At 38.7% G+C, this 27,849-nt stretch overlaps 2 protein-coding genes across 3 annotated transcripts in view; one reads left to right on the forward strand and one right to left on the reverse strand.

Moving 5' to 3' along the window:
- Positions 1 to 14,839, forward strand: part of agap3 (ArfGAP with GTPase domain, ankyrin repeat and PH domain 3) — a 193,486-nt gene extending 178,647 nt beyond the window's left edge. For both annotated transcript variants that reach the window (XM_038305821.1, XM_038305820.1), the window contains exons 17-18: positions 8,888 to 9,143; positions 11,210 to 14,839. In XM_038305821.1, coding sequence (XP_038161749.1) covers positions 8,888 to 9,143; positions 11,210 to 11,434 — 481 coding nt within the window. In that variant the 3' untranslated portion in view covers positions 11,435 to 14,839. The remainder of the gene's footprint in view (positions 1 to 8,887; positions 9,144 to 11,209) is intronic.
- Positions 14,840 to 25,258: 10,419 nt separating this feature from the next.
- gbx1 (gastrulation brain homeobox 1) lies at positions 25,259 to 27,845 on the reverse strand. The gene is made up of 2 exons (XM_038305826.1): positions 27,133 to 27,845; positions 25,259 to 26,197 (listed from the first exon to the last, which is right to left on the reverse strand). Exons 1-2 carry the CDS (start codon positions 27,581 to 27,583, stop codon positions 25,680 to 25,682), a joined length of 969 nt encoding a protein of 322 aa, XP_038161754.1. The 5' UTR covers positions 27,584 to 27,845; the 3' UTR covers positions 25,259 to 25,679.
- Between the last annotated feature and the right edge of the window lie 4 nt (positions 27,846 to 27,849).

Below are 27,849 nucleotides of genomic sequence, written 5' to 3' on the forward strand. Positions count from 1 at the left end.
GTTATCAATCATTCTGTTTAATTATATCCAAGTCTCTCTACTCATCCCAGCTGCAGCCAATGTTCTGTCTTACTTTTTGTTGATTAGCTCGGTTTATGTTAAATTTCCGGTCCTCATCTTTAGTAAAACAAAACACATCAAAGCCCTTTTTTTTTATTAACCTGGACACAAACTAAACATTTATAAAAAATGATCAGCCCATATCAAATCAAATGAGCTGATTAACACACACACCATAACACAGGGCAGCTCCCCATCAGCTGCGACCGGTTGTAACAACAAACCTTCACTTCTTCCTCGTCTGTTTTAAAAGTGCTGCGCTTAGCTCCCTATCGATACGTTAACAGCTGCCAACCAGCTGGCTAACGGCTGTTTCTTCGCGCAGCATGCTCGCGCGCTTTCTACCCTAATGTCAGGCCGTTTCTCAATATGTGTACTTGTGCGTTCTCATGTGCTCGTGTATTCGTGAAACGTCATCAGCCTCAGCCCTAGTACTAATCCAATTCACAAGAACAGCAGACCGAGAACCGACAAAGTCCCTGGATGTTGTTCTCGCCCCTCCCTATTTAACGACTATGCATCAGAGCAGACTTGTCCATTCTTAAGATTGACAGCTGAGTATTAAGTTAATAGTATTAGTAAAAGTATGTTTTAAAATCATTTGAGGCGAGAATATTTTACTTTAAAGCGTCATTATATGGCCCGTTTACCAATTTAATGCGTGATTTAAAAAACATTTCTGAAGTTGAGAGGACCGTGGCAACCCGCGGAGCTCCGAGGCTAACGGCAGCCAGGGCTAACCGCAGTCCGTCTGCAGTGGCCCTCTCTCTCCATAGCCATGTGCGAAGTCCCGCTGGCTCTGATGGCGATTTTTTTGTTTTATTTAGCAAAATGTTCATTTGATTTGTGTTTATCTGACTGTGGTTTTTTATCATTATCTAGAGACTATTAATAACAGGAGGTGAAATGCAGCTCTAGACGAGCCGGGCATATAGTGAAGTCACAAGTACACTTCTGTTCAAATTTACCCATATCTATGCTTCATGCTCCCGTTCTCCCCAAGTCCAGACTTTCCTGGGTTCTTCTCAAGAACATACTTGGCGAGAACACAAGTCCGTACTCGCGTTCTTGTGAATTGAGAAACGGCTACAGTCTACACACAACATTTTCCCCCTCACTCATTAAACGGTAAAATCAGGACATTTGCGTGGCCAGTTTTAGCCAGGGGACGTCTGGTCATCGTATGAAGCGTTTGAAGCTAAATGTTAGCTATCATAACAATGCTTACATAGACTTGAACTTGAAAGTTACATATTCACTCTAGTTTCAAATGAAAATGAAAACAAATGCTGCTATCCATATTCTCAACAATAGGGAAGGCTTCTTGTTTTAAGAATTTGAAGCCACCCAGATGAGAATCTGTACAAATCGAACCTAGGTCCAATTCAGGAGCTACTTCCTTTTTTTCTTAAGAATTAAATTATTAGTCTCAAACATGTATACAGTATATTAGTTAGAGAGAGAGAGGGATGGATGGATGGAGAGATGGACATATTTAATATTTTTATATAGTCTCCTGGATAGTTATTTTGTGATTACAACTTGCAGTCCAATCCACCAAGGATACCTAACTGCTGAGGTTTTATCGGTTCTGAAAAAGTTACATGTGGCAAGGCTTCAGCAAAACTTGGAATCATGAACTTGTTGGAGCTCTCCGTCGTGGCTCATCGTTGCAGTCAGCATATAACATGGGAGTTGTTACTTTAATTAGCACCTGGCAGTTATTGTGTTTTGCACGTCACCTCTAATTGCTTAGCAAGTTTGTGACAAAAGCAATACAGCAGATTATTTTGATGGATATCGTGGGAGTGGTCCAGCAGTTAGCTTTACCTTTATCTTCCTCCAGCACACAATAGAGTACACACACAGATGCACAGACGGCAGTTCTCATTTGGGGAGGGGGATATCCTGGAGCGTGGACCAACGTGGACGGCTATCCCTCATTGTGGGGGGGGCTCTCACTGTCACCCTCTGTGGGCTCTGTGCTGCCTTCGGCCACAGGCGGGTAATAGCTCTGATGAGAGCCCTCCACTTTGTTTCAGAAATAATTTGCCACTCCTGCCGCCTGCAGGGGCTGTGTGGTAATAAAAATGAATCACACCACTAACCTCTCCAAACCTGGTCCCTCTGTCTGCTTTAACCCATTCTGCTCCTTTAGCACTGTCATTGTCCTGCGAAACAGTTTGCAAGGTAAATCCTGTCTGTGACGATTGGTATAAAGTGTCTGTGAGAGTTGTCTTCATTAGCTTCTGCCCTTCACATTTGCCCCTCAACTTGGCTGTTCACAGTGTAGAACTGCTGCAACACCAGGTCTCTGAAGGAATTTCTAGAACAGCCAGCCTTGCCAGGAGCCCTGGTGGAGGAAGACTAATTAATTAAGACAAATGAATGACCGGGTTTTCCTATGTCCTCTGTCTACTTTCTCTTTCTAAATGAAAACCACAGGTCAGTAATTATCCCTGTGTGGCAGAAGTGGCACCTTGGTTACTAATTGCCAATATGCCACTGGATCTCAGGGCCAGGTGGATGGAAAGAGGGGCTCATTCTATTACAGCATGGCCATGCTAGGCAAAGCAATTTACATCCACTGGCCGCTTTAAGAGGTCCACCTACCGGTAGTTAAATTCCCGCTCACACAGATAGTGAGTCAGCGAAACACATCGAGCAACACCATAAGCCATCAAAACGTGGCAATGGTAGGTAGCTGGACTTATACTAAACATCAAAATTGAGGGGAAAGGGTCATTTAAGTGGCTTAGTCAATGTATAGTGGTTACTTTATTGATGTCAGAGGTCAGAGCATTCACTGAGTCAAGTTAAGTGGAAGACAATAGGAGATCAGATAATTTCCTATTAAAGCCAGAATATACAAAATAATTAGGTCAGGTGGCAGATAACCAAGCCAGGTGCAACTCATGTCAACTACAAACAAGATAATAAGGCTATTGATTCCACCAGTAAAAAAAATATGAATGATAACATACTTGGAAAAACAGTATGGAGGATGATTATTGGACTCACTTTTGGCCCCTTACCACCAGTTGGGCATCATTTAAATATCGTAGCATAGCAAGTATTATTTGCTGAACGTATCCATCCTTTTATGACTACAGAGTCCCTTATTTCAGATGGATACTTCTATCAGAATATTAAACCATTTAAGTAATCTAGATCATGTCGGGTTCTCTGTAGTCCAATGACCTCAACACTCATTAGACTTGAATCCAATCGGGCAGCTGGAGGATACGTAGGAACATTGAATTGACATTATTGATGTAAATCAAACAAAACTGAACAAACTGTCCAATGCTATCATGTCAATAGCACTGGCACTAATAAGGTGTTCCCCATAAGGTGGTTGGTGTGTGTAATCTTAACAATGTTAGGAATTAGTAATGATATTAAAAAAGCGTAAATACTCAAAAAAACAAAGCATCTAAATCAGTGGCTTCCTGTCTCCAGTTCTATATGAAGTAGTCCACATGCTGAAGCAGGCCATGTGTTATCGTCCCCTTAGCTTTGTATGTGAGACGAGGGTTCAGCAGGGGTTAACAGGATGAGCGTTTAAGAGTGTTAGTCTTGCTGGCACAAAAACAGAGCCACTCCATCATGAGGGGTCTGACAACCTCATTAATGTCACAATATATTCAGCTCATCCCTCTGCCTGCCTTTTGGTGCCCAGATGCTCTCCCACTGCCAATTCTATAGACCTCAACAAACCTTTTGAGTTCTGGTCATCTGTTCAGGGCCACACACCATTGAAGTGAGACAGAAAAGAAGCATCGCTTTGACTTATAAAAATATTTGTCGTCATTCTTTTGGGAAGGTATTCTCAGAGCAGATTGAAGCAGGTCTGCAGTGTAACCCGTTGGACCATGGGAGGCCTTATTTAGCACTCTTAGTGGAGCGTTTACTGTGTTGATCCTTCATTTCTCGCCCTTAGCAACCTTTGATGCTTTGGGGCCCAGCTTTTTTCCTTCTGTTGTCTGTACTTTTTTTTCGCGATCTCTGTCATTCCCCTCTCACCCTCCCTCCTTGTCTCTCTACTGCTCTTCCTCACTCTTTGCTCTTCCCTCCCCATGGTCTGTGGAACTAGAGCTACCGGCTGCATGGGAATCAGTTCTATAGAAGTCTTCCACCCCCACTGCAAAGTCTGTTCAAACCGGTCCAACCCCACCCCCCAACTCTGTCTCCCCTTCGACAACCAATAGCATTTCTTCTCCTTTCAATGCATTTATTTGATGTATCCACAGTGAATGTGGAGGCTCGTGAAGAAGTAGGAGGAGCTAGAGAAGCTTTGATAGTTGTGAAGGACTCAGTGTGCGTTTAAAAGATGGGCCAGAAGTGGGACGGACATCCTCCTCTTCCTATTGATCAATGCACCTTTAATGCAGGGACTCAGATTGGTCGTTTTGTGGCATTTCTTGCTCCTCCTCCTCTGTCTCCGTTTCTTTTCCCTTCCTTCAAATTTCTGTTCATCTTTGTCTTTCAGGCTTGACTAATTATCCTTGTTTGTTCCTCTTTATTTGAATCCAGTCATGTGTTCTTGACTCTGTGGGCTGGGTTTGGGAGAATCATTCTGCCATTTGCCACTTAATTAAGTCAGGGTCAGAATGCATTGCTCAGCTGAGAGCTGAAGGGAAGTAGCACTAATAGAATTATAAAAGAGGCCTTTTCTCTACTGTTAAGGCTGCCTTTAGCCCGGCAGGCCCTGCATAGGCAAATGAAAGGAGACACCAGCTCAGGACAGGAACTCATTTCCACTTTAAACTCAGACAGAGGTTTTTGATGTTTGCCCAGCATTCCATACACATCAAAGTGAATCAAAGTTAAACTGTGTTATGCTGCAAGATTACTGGAAGATAGAGGAGGGATGTGGTGACTTTGGTTTGCTTGTATTTAAAAGACATTTTAGTAGGACCTCTCTATTGGCTAAGTAACAGGGGTGTTTAGAACATGCTTTGCTTTGCTTAAAAATTCTGCGTTTGTTGTATTTGTAGGACTTACCAGCAGTTCAATTTCCTGAATGCCCCCCCATGCTGTGTAAATCCACTCTCCTTTCCCCTCTCTGCCTCCCCTGCTACTCTGTCCCAGCACTTTGACATGCTAAATCTGCTGATTTTATTTTTCCTGCTCCTGTGGTGAGGAAGTGTCCTTTTCAAGGGTCTCTGTTCCCCCTGACTGTCCAGACCCTACCTCTGTTTGGATTGTTGCTCTGTTCCACACAAAAGACAGAGGCGGGATCACCATTTTATATCCTAACACATCTTATCCTTTCAACTGCAGCTAGGGAATTTTTACTTACTTTTGGTTCTTTCCCTCCTGATTTTCTGTTGGGTTTAACTTTCTCAAAAAGACAGTGAAATTACTTCATTTAAAGCTCAGTTTCAGCTGTGAATGAGGCCTTTTCCTGCAGCTCTTTAGGCCTGATTTTTTTTTTTTTTTTTGCGAAGGCTAACAAAGTGTCCTCCGGGCTCCTTTCTGAGATGTTGACATCTTCTTAATGGCTTTTCTCTGCCTTTTTTGTTTCACATCTTGGTGCTCACGTTATGCCTCATTTAGCTCTTATCAATTCACCAGGCTCTACAGATACAGCATGTTATTCATGGTAGACTTTACTGAAACAAACTGCACACATCAATCCTACTTGTTTGTAACCATATTTATATCTTCAAAAGTTGTAGATATCATCCTAAGACCCACCTACAGTTTTCAGACTCCCGAATTTGTGAACTTGTTTACAAAGAAATCAAAGTGGAGCGCCAGGACAGCCCCTTCCTGTTCTGAGAAGTCCTCTGGCTCTTTAGCCAGTGATTTGCTTAGAGGCTTGTTCTCACATAATAACTAAGTTGGGATTGATGGAGGTCTTACACCATAAAACTCTAAACAACTGCAATTGCCTGCTATTTGAGATGTATTGTTGTTCCCAATAAGGCTTCCTTCTTAAAGGAAAAGCTCTCTTTTAGTGTGATGGACTGAAAGACTTTCTCTTCCACATTATCTTTTCAGGTCCAAACAAAAACTGAACAATTTCCCAATAGGTACCATTTAAAAATTATTTATGAGAGTGATCTAAGCTGCTTTATGGCCCTTTAGTTGTAGTGTTTACCCTTAATCATGTATGGCTTGAGTACTAATACATTTTTAGTTTTTAGTCTTTTTTTCTACTCCTGTATTTTAGAAGGGAGGTCAATTTCTGCAGCACAAATCTTGACAAATGAGTCAAAAAATATGTGCTTTCTGCATTTTCATCATTTTACTCCTGTATTTCCAGCAGAGAAAGCGACATAAGTAATTGCTATTCCAACCATTACCGAGGAAACACTGAGAAAATGTGTGCTGAGCAGAATAAGATTATTTTAGGCTGATCAGCCTTGATGAAATAAAAAAAAAATAAAAAATTCTCCCTGGTGAATGCACCATACGACAACTACAATTTCCTGTAGGGAAGTTGTTGCTGAGTGAAGAATGCTCAGAGGGTGCTATTTTCAGTTTCAGAGAGGAGTTTAACATTGAAATTTGAAAAACGACAGAAATGTAAAGAGCTAATTAAAGGGAAACTTCTAGAAAATAACAAGACCTGCTTAATCCAGAGACAAGATGAGGCTTTTAGATAATCACAGGCCTGCACAGAGTTCAGCAAAGTTATTATTTTTTATGATCGTGAATGTGCTCTTAATAGTGTCTTAAAACATGTTGTATTTAAAAATGTTGTCAGCATTCTTAGAGTGGAGACTTTCCATAGAACATAGGTGGAGATTTTGCTTTAGTAATGCTAGCCATGCTAACTGGGCTAATTGATAGCAAAATAAGAAAAACATGAACTTTTCAAATATTCGTAAAAGCTTGCTTTACAACAAAAATGTCACTGCCACTGAAATAAATGATCTTACATCAGGAAGGCCAAGGAAATATTTTTGAATGCTGCTCTTACATCTTATACTAAATCATTAAGCCCAACATTAATCAAAGTATAAACAGGTTTGTAAAAGATAAAAAATAAATGGCCACAAAATTCTGACTGGTGTATATTTAATTATGAAAACGGTGGTTGAAGTGAAAATTGCTTAAGATATTAAAGCCATTGTTATCCAGTTCTTAAGAAATATTTTATAAGTAGTCATGCTAAACTCCATGTTGGATTTGCTAACATGGATAAAAAAAGTTTCTGTTGTGACCAGCTTTTTGTTTTTCTTTATTCTTCACCATTTTGTGCTTTTGTAGTTATGCTGGGATCCGTGTTTTTTCTCAAGTTTTATGGGAATGAAATAGAGCTTTGTGTGCTCTATAAGAAAATGATTCTCCCAATAATAAGAACTTTTGATTTTGCCATTTACTATATTTTTTATAAATCCTAATTTCTTTCTATTTTTATTGTACAGTACTCGTACTTCATTGATGTTGTAATAAAATTTATTTAAAATGATTGCTTAAACTGCAATCTGTGCCCTCCCCCAATCAGTCTAAGGACTGCAGATGGTTGACTTTGGATGCTGCTGGTTTAGATCAAGGCATATTCATGTATTAGATAGCACAAGTTAAACTCTACAACTTAGAATCTTTGGAAAGATTTAAAATCTGCTCTCCATCAATTTTGACTGATTGATCGGTGTTTGTGCAAAATAAAGGATTCCAGGAATGCTCAGCACAAAAAACAAAAAAAATAATAATCATGCACTATTTTCCTCCCTCAGTGTAGGCTTGTCAAAAACAGTTCAAATTAGTGGTAATAAAGTTATTAGTTGAAATGTTTCGATTTTGGTACTAAAAGCTGAGTTGGTTTTCACCTTTGTTATGATGAATTAGGACTGGATTGAGACAGTCTGTCAGGTTGAACATGCTGCTAAGCCTTGGCCAGTTGATAAAGATTCCCTCGAGAGGCTTGTCAGTCCATCCAGCGCTCCCACTTTAACAGATTCACATAAACCCTCTTCTTTCTGTCACTCACCCGTAGATCCAAACAACAGCCTCTTTCTGCTCCCCTTATCACACCAACTGACAGGGTCACCAGGTTAGCACCACACTGAGCATGCTCAGTTATTCACTTATTGATATTGATTTTCTTTTTCTTCTGTCTGATTTGAACAGTTTGTATGTGGGCGAAGAATGATATTAGGGGTCAAGATGGATAGCGAAAGATAGAATTCTGTGTGTTGATAGAGGACGAAGCCGTCCCTCCATCTCCATTCTCCTTCGCAGACTGAAGTAATGAAGCCCCACATCCAACCGTCTCTTTCTGGCTGCCATTCAGCCCCATCGATCTCACTCAGAGCCCAGCCAAACCCAAGGGAGCCCGTGGCTTGGAGACACACTGCTTCTTTTGTGGAAGTGATCCACAGGTTTAGACTGACAGCCGACAGTGCTGATAAAAATATGTCCCCCGCCTTGCTTTATTGTCCACAGCAGACATGCTGTTCAAGATGTGTAACCTTTAGAAATCTGGCCGAGTTGTGGCCGTTATGCCGACGGCTGTAATCAGTAGAAGCTGGAATACTGCCCAAAGCATCATACCCTTTGGCATTCTCTGATCTCACCATCCCATCTCACTGTATTATTACGCAGCATGGTAGGCTGTGATAGTGAAATCACTTTCTGGTGCCCTAATAATTTAGAAATGTCACAATACTTAAGTGAGTCTCACAGGCCAATTACTATAATGTTTCCCCTGTGTGTCACCAGGCTTCATTTTGTAAATCTCTTTGCCTTTATATCATAGGCTCCAAATGATTTTGTAAGTTCTGTAGCTAAGGTGTGAAATTTGCTGATTGCATGTCCAGCATGTTTCACCCCAGCTGACCTGACGACCATGCTGATTTCTTCTCACCAGGGAGGAGAAGGAACGCTGGATCCGGGCCAAGTATGAGCAGAAGCTATTCCTGGTCGGCCTGCCTCAGTCCGACGTTCCTCTGGGGCAACAGCTGCTCAGGGCTGTGGTTGAGGACGACCTGAGGCTGGTGGTGCTTCTCCTGGCCCACGGCACCAAGGAGGAGGTCAATGAGACTTACGGGGATGGAGATGGACGCACCGCATTGCACCTCTCATGTGCCATGGCAAACGTTGTCATCACACAGCTACTCATCTGGGTAAGTGGGCTCAGCTGAGTTTGGAGGGGAGCGATGTGCCCTCCATTGGATGGCTTTGGGTTCATCATATCCAGATGTGCTTGAGTCCTGTGTGTTTGGTATCTGTCTGGATTGCTGTATAATCAAACACTAAAGAACGAAAACAGGTTATGTATAAGTACATTTCGTTTTAGAACTTCAGAAATACATGTTGATTTTTAAGAACATTGATTTCCTTACTGGAAAAGATATATCATTCTTACCTTCACTCAAATAACACTGCCATGGTCAATTTTCATTATATTTAATAGATGCTCATGCTTACCCTTTTACTGCTGCTAGTTTTTAGGTGTTTTTACCTTTGATGAGTATTAATTCTTGGAGTCGGGAAAATAGCAGCACTCACATTTGCCCACATTTACGCTACCCTTTAGAAATCATGCCGAGAATAGTCCAAGATCTGTAACCGAGGTAACTGTTGATTGTAATTGGAACGCAACTGAACTGGACCGTGCCAGACTCAACTGAACAGTGCTAAATCTAGTATTAGTTCAACAGTCGGGCTCGGCATGCTTCAGTTATGGTTCGGTTCTCTGACAACAAAGACCGCATGAGCAGGCCGCATCATCTCCAGTTTACAGTCGGCTAAATAATTTCACAGATTTTCCGGCGTATCTGGCGTTTTAATTCACAGATCTCTTCACCTGTTCACAATACGAACTTCTTCTCAGCCAGCTAACAATAAATGGCTTAAAAAGGACGTAGCGCGACCTGGGATGATGCCGAGACCGAGGCTCTCAATTAAATATGGGCCAAATACACTATCCAGACACATAGGTTCCTGAATGTTAAGGGCGCAGCCTTTTTTGTTTGCGTGATTCCTGCCCTGAGAGCTGTAGTATCATGTGCCACTGATAGGAGGCAAGGAACCATGCTAGAGTTATGTGTAAATGGTGGTAAGAACCAAGCTCAGCACGGTTAACTGATCCAAGCTCGGCATGGATCAGTTTCTGGGGGTGGTGTAAATGGGGCAATATACACCAGTTTAATTTCAGCCTCATTCATGGTCCTTATAAGCGCTACCATAATTAGCTGTATTTCTACCTTCACAGGACAATAAAAAAGTTAAGCATCTAATCAGTTGAATATCAGTTCAATTTACCAGCAACCCTTTAAAAGGATTTCAATTAATTATACTTTTAAAAGTATGCTATAAAATAATAATGGTCCTATGTTACATAAAACTACATAAAGATGTATAAAATCTTTCTGATAGCATGTAGTTTATAGCCCCGATGCGGACACAAGTATTCAGATTATATAAATAAAGAAAATGTATCTTTGACACTTCTTGTTTAAGAAAACTCTCAAGCTGAATTAGATTGAAAGGATAAAGTTAGCATTTATTATTTTGGACGGCCTCAGTCTCAGGTCCTTTAAAGCCTCTAACAGGTTTTCTTCAAGGATTGTGTTACACTTAGCTACAATCCTCCTCTGTTTAATTCTGACATGTTGAATAGAGCGTCCCCACTGCATGACACTGCCACAAACTTGAACACAGTGCATTCAGGAAGATGTGCATTTTTCTTGTTTTTCTGGAAACAGACTATAAGATCAGCTTATTTTATATGTGAAAACAGTTTCTGCTGCTTCACAGTATTGCATCATTTCTTTTATTGGTTTGTCACATAAAATCCACAAAACCCACATTAAAGGTTTTGGTTATAATGGGACAAAATGTCAAGAACATTTGACGGATTTAAGCACTTTTCCAAAGAACTATTAGAAATAAAGCCGAACACTTGAATTAACTCTGCTTTACACATAAATTAATACATAAAAATACAGTTTGAGTTGTCAATCAATTTCATTGTTTCTAGTTGGTCAGAAAGGATGCTGACTTATACGTTCTTTGACTTAACATTTGTATTGTACTAAAGTTCACAGGGAAGAGAAAACATAAAATCGTTGTTAAAATTCTGAGAAAACGCACATTTTAACATTTATCTTATATAAAAGGTTTAATTTATATATATTTCCTAAAACGACTTAGTCCGAAATATCCTGTGTGTCATTTTATCTGACAGTATGGTGTTGATGTGAAAAGCCGGGATGCCCGGGGCCAAACGCCGCTGTCCTACGCCCGACGAGCTGGGAGCCAGGAGTGCGCCGACATCCTGCTGCAGCACGGCTGCCCCAATGATTCCAGCAGCCTCAGCTCTGTCCCCACGTCCAACGTGAGCCTCCGAAACCCAAACATCAACAACAACAACGCCCAGTGTGAGCTGAACCGCAGCATCAGCATCATGTAGGAGCAGGAGAGAAGCTAGCTGCAGACAACAAACAAAACGACACCCAAACCCGCTCAGCTGTCCTCGTCGTACTTCCTCTGTTCACACTGTGTAAACCCAGAATCAGTACCAATGGAGAGATATCAGGAGTGCTGACGTTACTGGGGATTCTCCACTACGCCTCGAGTTTGGACATTTTACATTGTTTTTATATATTTTTTGTATTTTTGTTTTTTCCACTTGACTTTATTCAGTCTTGGTCTGAAATGATCACGATCAGCTTTAAGATTTATGTTTTTGAAGCCTCAACCAAACAAATGACTTCCTTCTGCATTCATACTTACCCTACAGAGAGCATATCCTTCATGCTTTTACATTTCCTATTATCTCCTCTCCCCTTTTGTAATGTGAACCGAGAAATCTAACGAGCCTAAGTCAGAAAACGCCTTCAAATCGTCAAGTTTAAGCATCAAAACATGAAGTTTGTGCAAGTGAGAAAACACTGATGCAGGGAGAAACTTAATCTCTCATAAGAGCGGCTGTTAAAAGCTTTCACAGTGATGTATGTCTTCAACACAACTTTCATATACAAAAGCAAAGCAATTACGGTTAAAGAGGCCAAATAATTTCGACACTTCATTTACAGGGAAATGGATTTGGATCATCATAGAAAGAGCTGATTTGTGAAATGCTATTGGGTGAGAGTGAGTCATTTTCTGTGGCACAATCCTTCAGTAAACGTTTCTGTGACTATAAAGAAATTAAGGGCCTTGATGTTTTAGGACTATTAAGCTGCACTGCTTTCTAAGTGTGCCTCTTCAATCAAAATCCATTCAGATTCAAAGGTTTGATTGAAACTGTGAACTTTTTGCATTATGATATCTTTGTTAGAGTTATTATTATTTTTAAGATTGAGTAGCTGGTAACTATTTCAGAGATCCACTCATTTTAACACCACGCTATGTAAGGACATCCATGCACCTCCTGTTGCTGATAGATGGAAAACTGGTACGCTAGAGATCAAAGCCACTGTTGTTGCTGTGAAATACATAGTTGGTACCGTGTGAGTGCGCGTGTGTTTGATCATATGCTTCAGAGACATTTCCACGGAGAAATCCTAAACATAAAGTAAAGATTTGGGAACATTTTAGGGATTTATTGTACAGATATCTGTAAAAAGTAGCTCATGTTCCTCTGCCTTATCTCCTAAAACAACTGTTTGAGCTTACTCACACTTTTAGTGAAAATAATAAACATAAATTCTTTAGTGTTTCCCATCCTCACATCATGTGAGTGTAAAGGCTGGCGGAAAGCAAATGCATTTCTGTGACTCGAGTAAAGGTGGTTAAAATAATTGCATTCAGGAAGAGGCTCATGAAGCTAAGCTTTCTTTCAAACAGAGGTTCAGTATTCTGCATTTTTTCCAGCTTTACAAATTTGTAAGGTTTTTAAAATATCTTTTTTGTTTGTTTACAAAGTGAAAATATTTGTTTACTGGGCTAATGACTATAAGGTACCTTATCTGCAATACATGTGCTGATGCTTTACAGTTTTCCTCTTTTTCCAACCAACTCAAAGTTTTCATGAGGCCAAAAGAGGAAGCCAGTAAGACCTAAGAAGGAATTATTTGACATTTTTTGTATATGTGCTGTTCTCTTCCTTAAAGCTGATACAGGAAAAAACATAATAATTCAAGACAAAGGAGAACTTTCAGATACTTTCACATCTGAAAGCATCTAAAATTCACCACTACAGGGGAAATAAGGCAGCAACAAAGAATAGTTAACTCCTCTCGTTGGTGTTCCTGGAGATAAGCTCTGGACATGTCAGACTCTTTTATACTGATAGTGTTACACTTCTTTAGTATTATTTCTTTTCAAATAGTGGATGAAAAATGATCATTCTCTGCAGAGAAAAGTTATGTTAAATGTTTATGTACTTAAACTGCATATGCCAAACTCAGGATTGATAGTATGAGATTCTCATGTTATCATTACCTCGAGTAGAAATAACATTATTTCAGGGCATCGTAAAAATATAATGGTAACGATTATTAACATGGTTGCTTTTATTTAAAACAGAAAAACAACAGATATCCCCCCCTGCTGCTTAAACAATGCAGTATAATGATTATTACTGTATTAATGTCCTCTGAGTCTGACATTAATATATATTGTAGTAGTGGCTTTTAATCGCTTTTGGTAAATATTTTTAATGTCATCTCAGGCAATGGGGGCACTCTTTTAGTTTTCTCCTGATCCAACACCCATTTTTTTTCTTTTTTTGCATTTGGAGATCTGTCGTAGGGAGAGCAAAGGTGTAGCCGCATTTTTAAGCCAGCAGAAATCGTTGGTTAGCATTAGGTTTTTCTGTCACATCTCAATATAAGACCCTTTGTTGAATTTCTGCAATTGATCATATCACCTGTTCGTAAGTCTTCCATCACATTGCCCCCTTTTTAGAGTCAGAGAATTTAGCCAAAAAGAAGAATCACCGACATTTTTAGACGGCCTGACAGCAATAAGCCAAAGGTTTATTGTCTAATCACGGCCTTGTAGTGTCAGTTTTTCTGCCTTTTTTCCAATTTCCATTGGTTGAGGATGTTCTCCTATGTATATGCATGTTTAAGAGCTCATTGCATACTCTTAGCTAATTTGGCAATTTAGGTACGTTTTGCAAATTGCACTAACTACCATATATGGTCCCTCTGATACTGAAATACATTAGGTACATATTGTTGCACCATTGATCCATTTACACACATATAAGAATGGTATTGATACACTCAAAAGCACATTGTCCCCAAAAAATGCCAAACAATTCCTTCAAAACCTGATTTATGTTACGATTATTAACTCGTACTGTACTGTGATATAAGCCTTATTTCTGATCGTTACTTGACCACCTCATTTCATTGAGACTTTTTCATGGTTCAGTGGGATGACAGATGAGCTCCATGTGTACAGCAATTACCCTGCGTCCCTATTTACATACTGTAGACGATAGGATGAGAAAACACTAGAAAACCTGCCTGTTTGAACCTAAACAAACAACATTAAGTGTACATATTAGTTTAGTGCTTTTATCTAAAAGGAAACAAACTAAACTGGTTTTGATCATCTTGATCCATAAGTAATTTTTTTGTTTTGTTTTTATTTGAATATATTTTTAAGGCCCTTCTGTTTGGGTCTCAACATAACCCGCCATATTTGGTACTTGTGTATAATGATGTACATTTGACATATTTATAATGCAGTATGTAAATATCCTTTTTTTTTGTGTGTTTGTTTTTGTTTATTATACCTATTGTATTTTCTTTACGTTGAGACATGAAACAAAGTAAAAGCTAAAGAGTGACATGTATGCTAGGATGCTTGGCTGACTCTTGAACTATTAATAAACACTCAAACAAAACATCGAAGCCTTCTCTGGATTTGGGGAGACTGACGCATTTTTCTAGTATTCTCTATTTGTTTATTGATTTTGTGCTCTTTTTTGTCATGCATAGATTAAAGAAACAAGGGTCTAATTCTACTCAACATCAAAATAAATTACATAATGTTTCAATGTTACCAAGAAGCCAATTAATGCAGCGCTAAGTAATGTTCTAGTGGCGCTCCTCCTGCAGGTCCTTTTGAAGAAAGCACTGTCATAAACAGTAATGGCCCTCTCCTTGCCCAACGTTAAAATGCACCTTCACTTCCAAAGCAGCTGGAAGACGCATTTTCAAACAAAATAACAGGTAAGTAGTGTTGTACATATGGTACTTAAAAGTCTAATTAAATTGCCAAATCTGCATCCATTTTTTGCATATTTGATTTTCTTTTAGGTCTCATCACTCTACTGCTTAGATGTTCATTGGTCAAGTCTATCTTTAAAGAACTCAAACGTTAGAGTAAGCAAAACGCCTCATTTGGCGACTTGCCTACAGGGCGGCCATCTTGGATCTTACAACAGTTCAGACAGCTGCTGTCAGAATGAATAGGAAGCAGCTAAGATCTCATTAAGGACGAGTCAGAGATAATATCACAATAATCTCTTACATGTCACAACCCCTTAGAAAACCAAACGAGTTCCAAAAATTACCTTTATGTTAGATTACAAATAATTATTAATAATAAAAACTATTTAAACTAAACTGGATGAGATATGTGCAAAGTTATATATTTAAATATTAATATGATAAACACAAGGTTTTATATTAATATATAATAATATTATGTTTTACAAATATATATTTCTATAGTATATTATTATTCAGTATTTTCAAGGATCGCTCTTTGACAATGAGTATTATCTATAGTGGAAAATTTGTTGTAATGGGATTTACAAAAGAGAGTAAAGTTATTTTTTGTTTTTTTAAATAAATTTTATGTTTATTTTTTTGTAATTTTCAAGACTTTTTTGTGAAATCATAGTAAATACATTTATGTTGTATCTAACTAAAGAGCTTTTGTCCTAAGTTTTTCTAAACTTTTTCCAAAACTCTTTTTCAAACTGGTTTATAATCATTATTTATGCATACGTGATAACCCTAACCAATGACCGGCGTACCTGACATGTCACAACCATACCATGCATATTGCTTTAGGTTTATATACTATATTAATCAGGCTATGTATGCTTCCCAAAAAAAAAATCCCTCTATCCCGTTCTTTATTTTATTTTTTTAACTGGATTACAATGTATAATATTATATTTGTGGGTGTGTGTAGCTTTTTTATTAATATGAAACTTTGTTTTCATCATATTAATATTTATTTTGAAAATATATAACTGCATATATCTCCTCCAGTTTGAGTTCAGTTTGAATAGTTTTTAATCTGAATAAATATGTGTAATCTAACTGAAACGTAATTTTGAAATTTGTTTTGGTCTTTTATATGTAAGAGATTAGTGTAATATTATCTCTGACTCGTCTTTCATGAGATTAAAATGAGATCTAAGGCGCCTCCTATTCATTCTGACAGCAGCTGTCTGAACTGTGGTCCACCCTCTAGGCACGTCGGCCTTGCTGCCGACAGCGTCCAATGAGGCGTCTACGTATTAATGTCTATGAGTGTACCTCTCCAAAGTAAAATTATGATTTGATCTTCACATGTTTGGATTCTAATAAAAGAATAATCTGAATCAGAAAAAAAAAATTGTTTGAAGGTGCCATGTTAGGCCATTCATACCCATGAAAATTTTCCCAGATGCATGGTGGTGGAAGCAACATCATGCTGAGGGCTTTTTTTTTTTTGCCAGTTGTAATAGTCTATTGCACAACAATGGAAGACACTTTTTTAATTTCAGCTGAAAAGCTTGAAACAACTAATATAAATATATGTTCTTATTATGATCCATGGTGGATAATATTTTAGAAATGTTCTAATTTTTTTGATGATTTTGGATTTATCATTGACATTAAGTTTTTTCCATATCGGTTCATTTTCTTGTATTGGATTTCTTGGTACCTGATTTTATTCTTCATACACGCATTTGTTCAAGGTGCGGTTTTTAGTGCTATTGGATGACGCCACAGAAAGTCGGAATTGCCAGTTGGGAAAACAACCATTTAAATGTCAAACTGCTTGGATTTGATAAGTTATACTATACATTTTAATACATATTTGATGCAATTTTTAACAATTGCTTAAGAAGTTAATGGTGATCGTGTTTTCATTCATAAGGCAAAAGAACATCTAAAAAGTTTTCAATTTTTTCTAACTAGTTCAATATTTCTGTCCATGAACAGCAACCTTTTTACTGGGGCTAAAGATTTAAACATAAAGTTAGGCTAATGTTCTTATTTATTGTTTAACCTATCTGCTTTGTCATGACTTTCTCATTTACTTCTTTTTTTAAAACTCACCCAAGTCAGTCTTCCACTACATAACGTAACCTCCCCACTTCCTTCCTGCAAGACCCCCAAGAGATGCTGAAAGAGGATTAAGATAAAGAGCCAAGCTTAGTGTCAGGCACCAAAACACCTTGGGGAAAACCCAAAGATCCCAGTGTTCTGAGAAGTTTAGCTCCCGCTAATCCACTTCTTATTTCCAGCTAATCTCATCTCAGCATATCTTCATCCTCTTCCTCTCTCTGTTTGCCGACTTTGTTTGCCTTTTATCACCTGCACATCTCTTTAGTTGGGTCTCTTCCTGCCTCGGTTCAAGCATGACATCGTGGAGGGTTGTTTAGAGGCCAAGGGGGGGGGAAATCCTTAGTCACCATTTATAGATGCAATTAAAGATCAGTTGTAAAGGTGCATCTCAATAAATTAGATTTAGAAAGCATTACACAGAAATATTAAAACTATTTTTTTCATATTTCAAGCTTTAACCAATTAATGACAGATTAAAGCTAATAAAAACGTAGAATATAGTCCCTTGGAAAGTTTAGATATTAGCCTTTATATAGAGCCGCTTTATGTTATGGAGGGCTGTATCCAAGGATAGTAGCAGGAAGTACAGTGGAAGGAAAAGGGTTGTCAAAATACTGTAGTTGCACATTCAACAGAAATATGCAGCCTCAGAAAGGAATTTCAAGTAAAGTCTATTCCTTCTATGAGGACATTTCCCAGGTTGATTCAGTTAATTGAAAGCATCTGTATTTGAAATGTCTGCTGTTCTCTAACCATTGTGAATAAAAAAATGTCCAGTCAGCTGCATTAATGATAAATAATATACAGTTAAACATCAGACGGTAAAACGTGTTGGTTGTTTTCTTTCTCCGTCTGAGAGATTCTGGTTGTTTGTTTCTCTCAAACTTTCTCATATTGTTCATTATTAAATTATAAATCATTTAGTAACCTTGGATGAGAGGATGGAATATAATTTCTTTAGTAAAAACAAATAAAACTTTCTTTAAATGCAAAAGAAAAATAATGTGAGCACTTGTGAGTCTGTCACAACTAAATAAACATAACATTTTATTGTAATTATAAGCTCATATTCGTACTTGTTGTCTTTCCCTTATCCAGGACCATGTCAGGGCAGCAGCAGCCTCAGCAGAGATTTCTCTCCCCAGAAACCAGCTTGTCCTAGGTTGTCTCATGGGGCCTCATCCTAATGGGACATGCCTGAAACACCTTCTGAGGGAGGCCTCCAGGACTCCTCACTCCTCTCAATGTGGAGGAGAAGTCGCTCTACACCCTGCATCTCCCAAATTACCAAGCTCCTCACTCTAAGAGGGTGTCCAGCCACACTGTGGATAAAGCTAATTTCAGCCTCTTGTATTCAGGATCTCGCTCTTTCAGTCATGCAGACTTCATAGCTGTCGATAGGAACATTTACCGACCTGTAAATGGAGCTTTGCCTTTTTGCTCAGCTTTTTCTTCACTCAACAGACCAGGGCAACATCTTCTTAAAGTGCCAAATGTACAAAACTGTCCATCAATCTCCTGCTGCATTCTCACACATGAACAGGAACCCGAGATACTCAAACTCATCACTCCAGCAGTACTTAGAGGACGACTTTACTAGGGGTCATCCAGTTGCTTTGCAAGGAATTTGGTCTGCATTGCTGCATTAGGTTGAACCTGTAGTAAATATACAGTGCCTTGCCAAAGTATTCGGCCCTCTTGAAGTTTTCAACCTTTTCCCATATTTCAGGCTTCAAACATAAAGATATGAAATTGTTATTCTTTGTAAAGAATCACCAACAAGTGGGACACATTCGCAATTTTTAACAAATACAAAAAAAAAATGAATAGTGGGGCATGCAAAATGAATTGGCCCCTATACTTTCAGTGCATCAAACTCTCTCCAGAATTTCAGTGAGGATCTCCGAATCATTCAATGTTGACAATGTTGTGTAATCAAGTCTCCATATAATTACATTTGCTCTGTGATCGTCTCAGAGGTCTGTTTAAAGGGCAGAGAGCACCATGAAGGACAAGCAATGCACCAGTCAGGTCTGAGATACTGTTGTGGAGAAGTTTAATTTGGATACAAATAGATTTCCCAAGCTTTATACATCCCAAGGAACTCTGTGCAAGCGATAATATTGATATGGAAGGAGTATCAGACCACTGAAAATCTACAAAGACCCGACCGTCCCTCTAACCTTCGATCAGAGATGCAGCCAAGAGGTCCATGCTCACTCTGGATGAACTGCAGAGATCTACTGCTGAGGTGGGAGACAATCAGTTGTGTACTGCACAAATCTGGCCTTTATGGAAGAAAGCCATGTCTGAGACACAGCAACGTGTGGAAGAAGGTTCTCTGGTCGGATGAAACCGAAATCAAACTATTTAGCAACAAGGTAAAACGTAATGTTTGGCGTAAAAGCAACACAGAACACCGTGAACACACCATCCCCACTGTCAAACGTAGAGGTGGCAGCATCATGGTTTGGGGAAGATGGTTAAAATTGATGGAAAGGTGAATGGAGCCAAATACAGTACCATTTTAGAAGAATCTGCAAAAGACCTGAGACTAGGATGGAGATTTATCTTACAACAAGACAGAGATCCAAAACATAAAGCAAAATATACAATGGAATGGTTCACAAATAAACATATGCAGGAGTTAAAAAGGGCCAAGTCAAAGTCCAGACCTGAATCCAAACGAGATGTGCTGATAGAGACATAGTCCAATCCACTTGCAGTTGTAGTTGTAGCAAAAGGTGGCCTTATAAATTATTAACTCAGGGGGGCTCAACAATTTTGAACACCCAATTTTTCAGCTTTTTTAATTGGAAAAAAAAGTTTCAAATATCAAATAAAAATTGTTCCACTTCATGACCGTGTCCCACTTTTTGTTGATTGTTCACAATTAAAATTTCTATCTTTATGTTTGAAGCCTGAAATGTGGCAAAAGATCAAAAAGGTCAAGTGGACTGAAACATTTTTGCAAGGCACTTTATAAAAGAGTTCATTTTTTAATTAATTCAAACAGAAATAAATATTTATTTTCTTAATATAATTTCCAATGCATCCTATAATGACAGATCCTGGTAACTTATACGTATGTCTACCTTGGCAAGACTGGTGCTGCTGTGTGTTTTGATATTTCATCAGGGCCCAGCTAAACAGTGAGGAGGGCTCCTCAACGCCCACCTCTTCTCAGACAAATTGCCTCAGAGATTGCAGAGGTGGGTCTGAGGTTGATGGATGGGTACACAAAGACCTGAAGAGACCATATTTGCAAACATTAAATACATATTTCCATAACACCTCCAAGCTGCTTTACAGCAGGCCACTTTAACAGCTGTGTTAATGACACGTTCTGTCCATGCTGCATCAAGGAGGTGTTGAACAAACATTAAGCTTGATACTTATACAGCCTGGAAAATTACATCCATTTTTTTATGGGTGAATATGGAAAAAAAAAAGTAACAGGTGTAAAAAAATTATAGATCGATTAATAGACATAAATGTAAAGATATTTATATATTTTCAACAACAATTTGATGTAGATATAGACTGGGTGGCTTTTGTTTTTTTTTAAATCAGGCAAAAGCGCATCCCAAAATTTAACGGCCTATCAGACTAAAGTCCAGGTTTTAATCTGGATATGGTTTTGGTATCGATGACATAGAGAATATTGACGCTCCAATAAAACCATTGGGAAGAATAAAGAGCTTTAAATGTGATGTTTGGTTGTAGGGAAATAAAGGGGCATAGTTTTATTCCATGTTCCATATACCAGCAGTGATAAGGGTTATTCCCTCACTGCTGAATTACAAGTCAACTTCTGCACTGCATTATTTCATTAGGTGCTGATCATATATTAAAGCAGTTCAACTTGGAGAGACTTTAATGGAGAAAAGAAGTGAAGATTTTATTGACACTATTGAAATAATTTCTTTGGCACTCGGATCCCGGCAGAAGACATGATGCTGTAAATCGGTATAAGCTTGGATTAATAATTTAGGAAGAGGATTAGAGTATTCATCCTCCCGTGACCACTGGTGGTGGAGTAAGCCAGAGGATGAGAGGGTCTAAGAGTAGCCTAAGAGTGAGGGAGGAGATGAGGCGGAGGTGGGTCGAAGTTTGGCTGATATGCTGCATGGGGAAGCTGGGCGTTTGTCTTACTGAGGAACGTCTTGAGAAAAGATTGGCTTCGGGGGGGGGGGGTCCGTCGCTGATTGGCTGAAGCTTAAGAGAGACGCAATGGCAGGTGTTCCAGGTGAAACCAAAGAAGACTCTTTCAGATACTGGAGGATGTTCTATTTCCGGGTGGATCATATAAATAATTTAAATAAATAAAAAAAAATTATAAAAATAAATAAATAAATAATAATAATAATTTGTCCTCCTACTTGTCAGTCATTCTGGTGATATGTTTACGTAAGACAGTCCTATGTGGTCGTCCCCATTTTTTTATTTACCTGTAGTGAGTCTGACATAGTTGAAAAATTGCAAATCTTCTTTTGGTTAGTAAGCTTGTATGAGTGATGCAAACAGCTATTTTAAAACAGAGACTACACAAGGAGATAATTCTAATTCTAGTTTTAAAAATTTGCGAAAATCCTCCACAATACCTTTAACCTTCATAAAAATGTGTTGTTTTCGGATATGCTAAATGTTGTGAAGCTAATTAAATCAATCTAGAAATTGGAGAACACTGTCAAAATCTGGAAATTTGTGAAAAAATTACAAACTATTTATACTCACTTTCTCTGTTATAAACCAAAAATTATCTTTTTGATTTTTTGCAGGCATTGGCCTTTATCCCTCCAGAGCATTTTGCATCCAGAGTAAATTCCTATGATATATATAGATCGGTTACAAACACTATAAATAAATCTGTTGCAATATAAAATTATCTTGCCAAGCTGTAGTAAAAACTTGTTTCCTCAGCATATGCCCAGAGAGGGGACCAGATCAGTACAGGGCCAGATGTAATGTTGGGATCATAAGCTGCAAAACTGATCATTACTGAGTAAAATACAATCCTAGCCAAAACACAATTGGCATGAAGGTTTGAATTTGTTGGATTAATGTCGGGAGTTGTGTTATTTTGTGCAGCGTAGCAGGATTTTGACCAAGCAACTTTCAAATTGATGCTCTTATTAATCCCTCACTTGCTTATTGTTGAATCATAAACACTGACCTTTAGAAAGTCTTGTTTGTTTTTATTCCTCCCTTGATGAGTCATTGGTGCACTAGTGTAAAATTGGCAAACTGCCCACTCCTGGGAAAGTGAACAATTGTTAGTTTTCACTCTCATGCTGGTTTGCTTGAGTTTCCAACTTTCTTTACACTATGGCATTATGTTTTGCTTTTAGCAACCTTACAGCCTTTATGGTGTTACCAAGGAGATTCAAATAGTAATCACGCTATTTCCTGACTTTTTTTTGTTGCTAATGTTCATTTTGTAGAACTAAAATATGTAAATTGTTAAAAAGGCAAAAAACACACACACAAAAAAAACCTGAAAAAAAGTCTCTAGGAGGTCAACTTTTTTATATTGTTGTTGGTTGCTTTGTTTACATATATCAACCATTCCTGGGAGAATTTTTCATTGGTGATTTAGGTATCTAAGTTAGCAAAACAAGCAAGACATTCTGTTTTGTCTATTTTTGCAGTTATAAATTCCAACTGTATCAAAGTTGACCACTGCCTTTACAATAATCTCTGCCCTTACTCATTGAAACCTACTCTTCCTTACTAATTTGGATACTATCTTACTAATGTGCACATTTCAGTCCATCTCTGCCAACCCAACTCCTTCGTCTCACTATCTTCCTCATCACATCCTCGTTAAACTCCTTTGTCTTATAAAACACATTCTGCTCTCACCACTTTCCTCCCATTCTCTCTCTCTTCTCTTTTCTCTCCCCATCTTTCCCTGTTGGCTTTTGCCTGCATTTTGCTGTTAATTTGCCTGAGAATGCATTAGATGTAATGAAGGCTGAGGGCCGAGGGAATCCTCCAGGGTTCCATTAATCATCCCCCCTCAGACAGGCAACCTTGATTACAAGTGGCAAGAAATTCATTAGAGCCAGGCCTCTGACAACTCTTATCTCCGCCACTAGATCTGACTCATTAGGCAGCCAAATTAAAGCTATGATGGCCCTGATGAAACTCATCGCTTGTTTATCTTGTGCGATTTGATGCATCTGCCCATACATCACTGTATCCACTAACGCCCGGACCCTCCTAAAAAGTCAGGCCTCCAGTCAGCACAAGCACTCAACGCCAACTCCACTGGCCAGTAATGAGGTCTTTCGCTGTCCTCTCCTTCTCGCTGCAGGTGGGGATGAGGAAATTGTTACACGTGGAAGGAGCTGATAATTCAATTTGGGATTTGAGTATCCACTTCTCCAGCTTTAAAGGAAGAGCTTATTACAACTCTGGAAGCATCAACACAATTAGTTTAACAGGGAGGAGCAAAGAAACGCTCAAATGCTGCTGCTTCGTTTTCTCACAGGACCTCAGCAATAACAAACCTGCAGTCAAAGGGTTAGCTTTGTCACTGCTCCTCATCATCACCTTCAGGATGCAGCTCATGGCGACTGAAATAGCAGCTGCACTCTGGCACGCTGTCGTGGAATTGATTGTCTATATTAGTCAGCTCTTGTACCTTAATAAAACTTCCCACTCGCTCATCACTCCTTGAATCCCCATCCAAGTGTCACAGTCTTGATGTATGAGGTGGATGATGAAATAAACTTTACCCAGGTCACTGAAGGCCGTTTATGCTCTGAGGTCAAGCTGTATTTTAGGTTGGCATTCCTTATGAGGTTCAAAGAGGAACAAACTGTGCATTCCTTACTCATTTAAGATGGAGAAAATTACTATAAAAATATTTTTGATAAAACCTGGAAAATGAACATGCTCCTGGTTATACCTACAATAATAATGCAGTGAAACATTATAAAAGCTATGAGTTTCTTTGAATGTTGAAACCTGAGATTTTTCTTTAGAAAATTTTCTTTTACACTAAATACAGAGACAGGCAACCTTACTAAAAACAGTTTTTTTTTCTGTGAACTCCTTGTTTTTCTGCTTCCTTTAATAAGCTGTGGTCATATGCAACATATCTTATGATCAGTAGTGTGTACGGTAAGTAATTTTCTTGTTTTATCTTTTTTTATTTTAGGAAATGTGTTGGTGTCCCAACTTAAGTAGAGAAGTAGTAAAGTATAATATTTATACAACTCTGACAGAGTTTGTTGTTATTTGTAACAATATTTGTTTTTTAGGTTAAACTCCATGCAGTTTTTTTTTTATGTATACTTATAATTCCCTTCAAACCTTAACATTTCTGTGCAAATAAAGTATCTGTAAACCAGCTGTATTTTAAATGAAGCATAATTCTATAAGAACAAATTTATTTCCACTTTTTGTGACTTATTGGGAAATTTGAAAACTAAAATAAATAAAGGTGCTGTTGTATCTCTGTATCTGATGGAGAAGTTTATCACAGAGTGCCTGATGCGCTCTTCCCTAATGAGGATCCATCAGTCCACCAACATAGCCTCCTTAAGAGAAATCAATCACTGTTGCTATTTAAAAAACAATCATCTACCTTTTGAGTGATTATGTCTCGAAAAAAATCATTTCAAATTTTCAAGGTTAAAAATAATCGTTGTGCTTTTGTGAAGAACAAAATAACAATAAAAAAAACATTGAGGAAACCAGTTTACTAAAGTAGACGGCCAGGAAAATAAGTTAAAAATTGCTAGAATATAGGTGTAGTAGTAATACAGTAATAATTATTTTGTTAGACATTCTTTTTATTAAAAGCTCTGTTTAATGTTTTAAACTATTTATATTTGAACAACCATCAGGTAACACCTTAAGATCGTAAATCTGTTCTATAGATAAAAGTGATTCAATCTGGATTCCAGTATTTTTATAAAGCAATTTATTAGATCATACTTTACAGATGTCCCTTTTCGCTCATTATTTCCTTTTTTTTTTGCCTCCACAAATAAAATCTCCAAGGTGCTTCCTGCACCAAATAGATGTAAAACATCCCCAGTAAAACATGCAAATGTGGTCAACAAATACAAAACACAAAACAAAACAAAAAAAATGCGGGATTTTCTTTTCTTTTTTTCTCCCATCAAATGAGGACATGCACAGAATCAACAGATCGGATCCTACATATAAATACTTAGAAAATATTTACAGTCACATCTCTTAGTGCCAGTTTGTACCCTTTTCTATTTACATATTAACAGGACAATAAATAAAAATGTATCATTTATACCATTGGGAATAAATCTCCCTATAGCCTCACCTCTCAGACAAAATAACTAAATAGTCATAGTTTTATTCTTCACTTCTTCAAATCAGAGAGTCCTTCATAGAGTCAGATGGAGGCGCTCTTCATGGTCTGCTCCCCTGCTCTATCTGTTGATGCTGACTCCTCACGGCGAACCTGTTGACGTGCACCGGGATGGGAACGACGATTTTGGGGTTCCTTACCGGCTCTCCGGAGCGGTTGTTGACGTTCCCGGCTTTGATTCGTTTCCATTTGGCCCTGCGGTTCTGAAACCAGATCTTCACCTGAACTTCGCTCAGCTTGAGCGCATGAGCGATCTGTGAGCGCTCGGTCAGAGAGAGGTACTTTTTACAGTGAAACTCCTTTTCCAGTTCCAGCAGCTGCTCGCTGGTGAAAGCTGTTCGTCTCCTGCGGCTCTTCCCCGCCGAGCCGCCGCTCGGGAGAGACGCCTCCTGTGAGCCGCCTTTCAGCTTGCCTTTCTGGGACAGGCCGCCGCAGTTTGTCCCGTCTGAGAAACTTTCGTTCTCGCTGTCCGCAGAGCTGTCCTCCCTGTCGCTGCAAACCGCGTCCGCTGACTTTAGGTCCAGTTTTTCTTCGTCTGAACTGTATAATTTGGTCTCACCTGAAAAAAAAGAAGAAATATAATAATTAAGTAACAATTAATTTTTTTTTTTTTTTTTTTTGGATTAGTTGGTGATAAATCCATAAAAGTGGAACTTTCTGCAAATATTATCCAAATATTTATGCTACGGCCTATATGCTCATTTATAATGAACCGTTTTGGCAAAAGGCCAAACATATGTTCAAATATATAGAAGCAACACAGAAAATAACAGGAAACTGAATTTCTGCTGCAGAATTGGCGTCTTTTTTTTTTAAACGTCCTATGATCTTTAATTATTCTCGTTGTTTATTACTTTTTTTCTGTCTCTCGTTACACAATAAAAATATTTCCTATTTATACAATGTATGAAGTAAAGTGGAAAATTTGCCCAAAACTGAATCCGTATAATTTAGTTAATTCAGTGAAATTCTGTTTATTTTGGCTTGCGCCAGTTCAAAGTTAATGCAAATTGAAACCATTTTGCAAGAAAAAAAATAAGATATGTACAAATCAATAAAATATTTTTCCAATACATTAAGAGATTAATTTCCCAATGATTAATTTTAGTTCAGTGAATCACACATTTAGTTGTGCAGAAATGAGTAGAGTTCCTCCAATGATCACATTTTGATGCTAAACAATAGATTAATAATGTTCTTAATGAATAAATAATTGTGTGTGTATTAAAATGTTATTTTTTTGATTTTAAGTTTTATTGAGTAACCTATATAGTCTTCAAAATCCTTCCACATGTAAGATTCATGTAAACAATGCAGATGTAAACAGGCCTTTATCCCCTTTTATAATAATAAAAAAAGGAAATATTCGCAGTTTGTCTGCATGCTTGAAATCTAATCAATCAAACCTATAAACTATTTTTTTCTTCTTTTTAATGCATACAGAGTGAACCCGATTTTTTCAGACACAAATGCATGTGATGAACAGGGGCTTACCGGATATTGTCTGAAAAGTTTCTGAAAAGTTGAGCAGATCGGAGCCCTTGTCCCGGCTGTGCAGCTCATCAGAGTGCGGACTTTCCTGCCTCCTCGATCCGGGATCGGCTGCGCTCAAACGCGGACCCGGCAGCTCCTGTGGCGGATAGAAACTGTCCGGAGGGTCCGAGAAGCTCGGCATGGTGGTGGTGAGCGCCACCATGGACGGAACCCCCTGTCCCAAACTGGCGCAGAAGGTGTTGGTTAGCCGCCCGGCAAAGGAAGCTAAGGGCGCAAGAGGAGGTATGCCAGAGGAGAGAGGAGAGTGGGATAAAGCTTGCGGGATAACCAGAGGTCTGTAGGGCATGAACATAGGGTAACCCGTATAGAGAAGGTGACCCGGTCTGGGTTGAGGGGTTCCAATCAAAGAGTCGATGGAGAACGCCGTCCCTTGCCCGCCCGGTCTCTGCATTGTTTTTCTTTGTTGTGGGGGAAGACCTGACAGTAAATGTCCTCTCCTCTGCGACGGGAAAACTTTCAATCTGAACACGGAGTGAAAGGAAAGTAGATCCTCTGCTGGTGTGTTGTCATCCCTGTTTCTCCTGATCTCTGCGCTCGTTTTACGCGTCTGACAGCCGGGGCCGAAGCGCCACCTTTTCCCCCCTCTTATTCGTTACACACTGAGACATAAACATACGCTCTCTCTATCTTTCTATCTACCCCCCCTTCAACCCCTGA

The sequence above is a fragment of the Cyprinodon tularosa genome, unplaced genomic scaffold (genome assembly GCF_016077235.1).
Source record: "Cyprinodon tularosa strain WSP-4 unplaced genomic scaffold, ASM1607723v1 ctg566, whole genome shotgun sequence".
NCBI classification, from domain to species: Eukaryota; Metazoa; Chordata; class Actinopteri; order Cyprinodontiformes; family Cyprinodontidae; genus Cyprinodon; species Cyprinodon tularosa.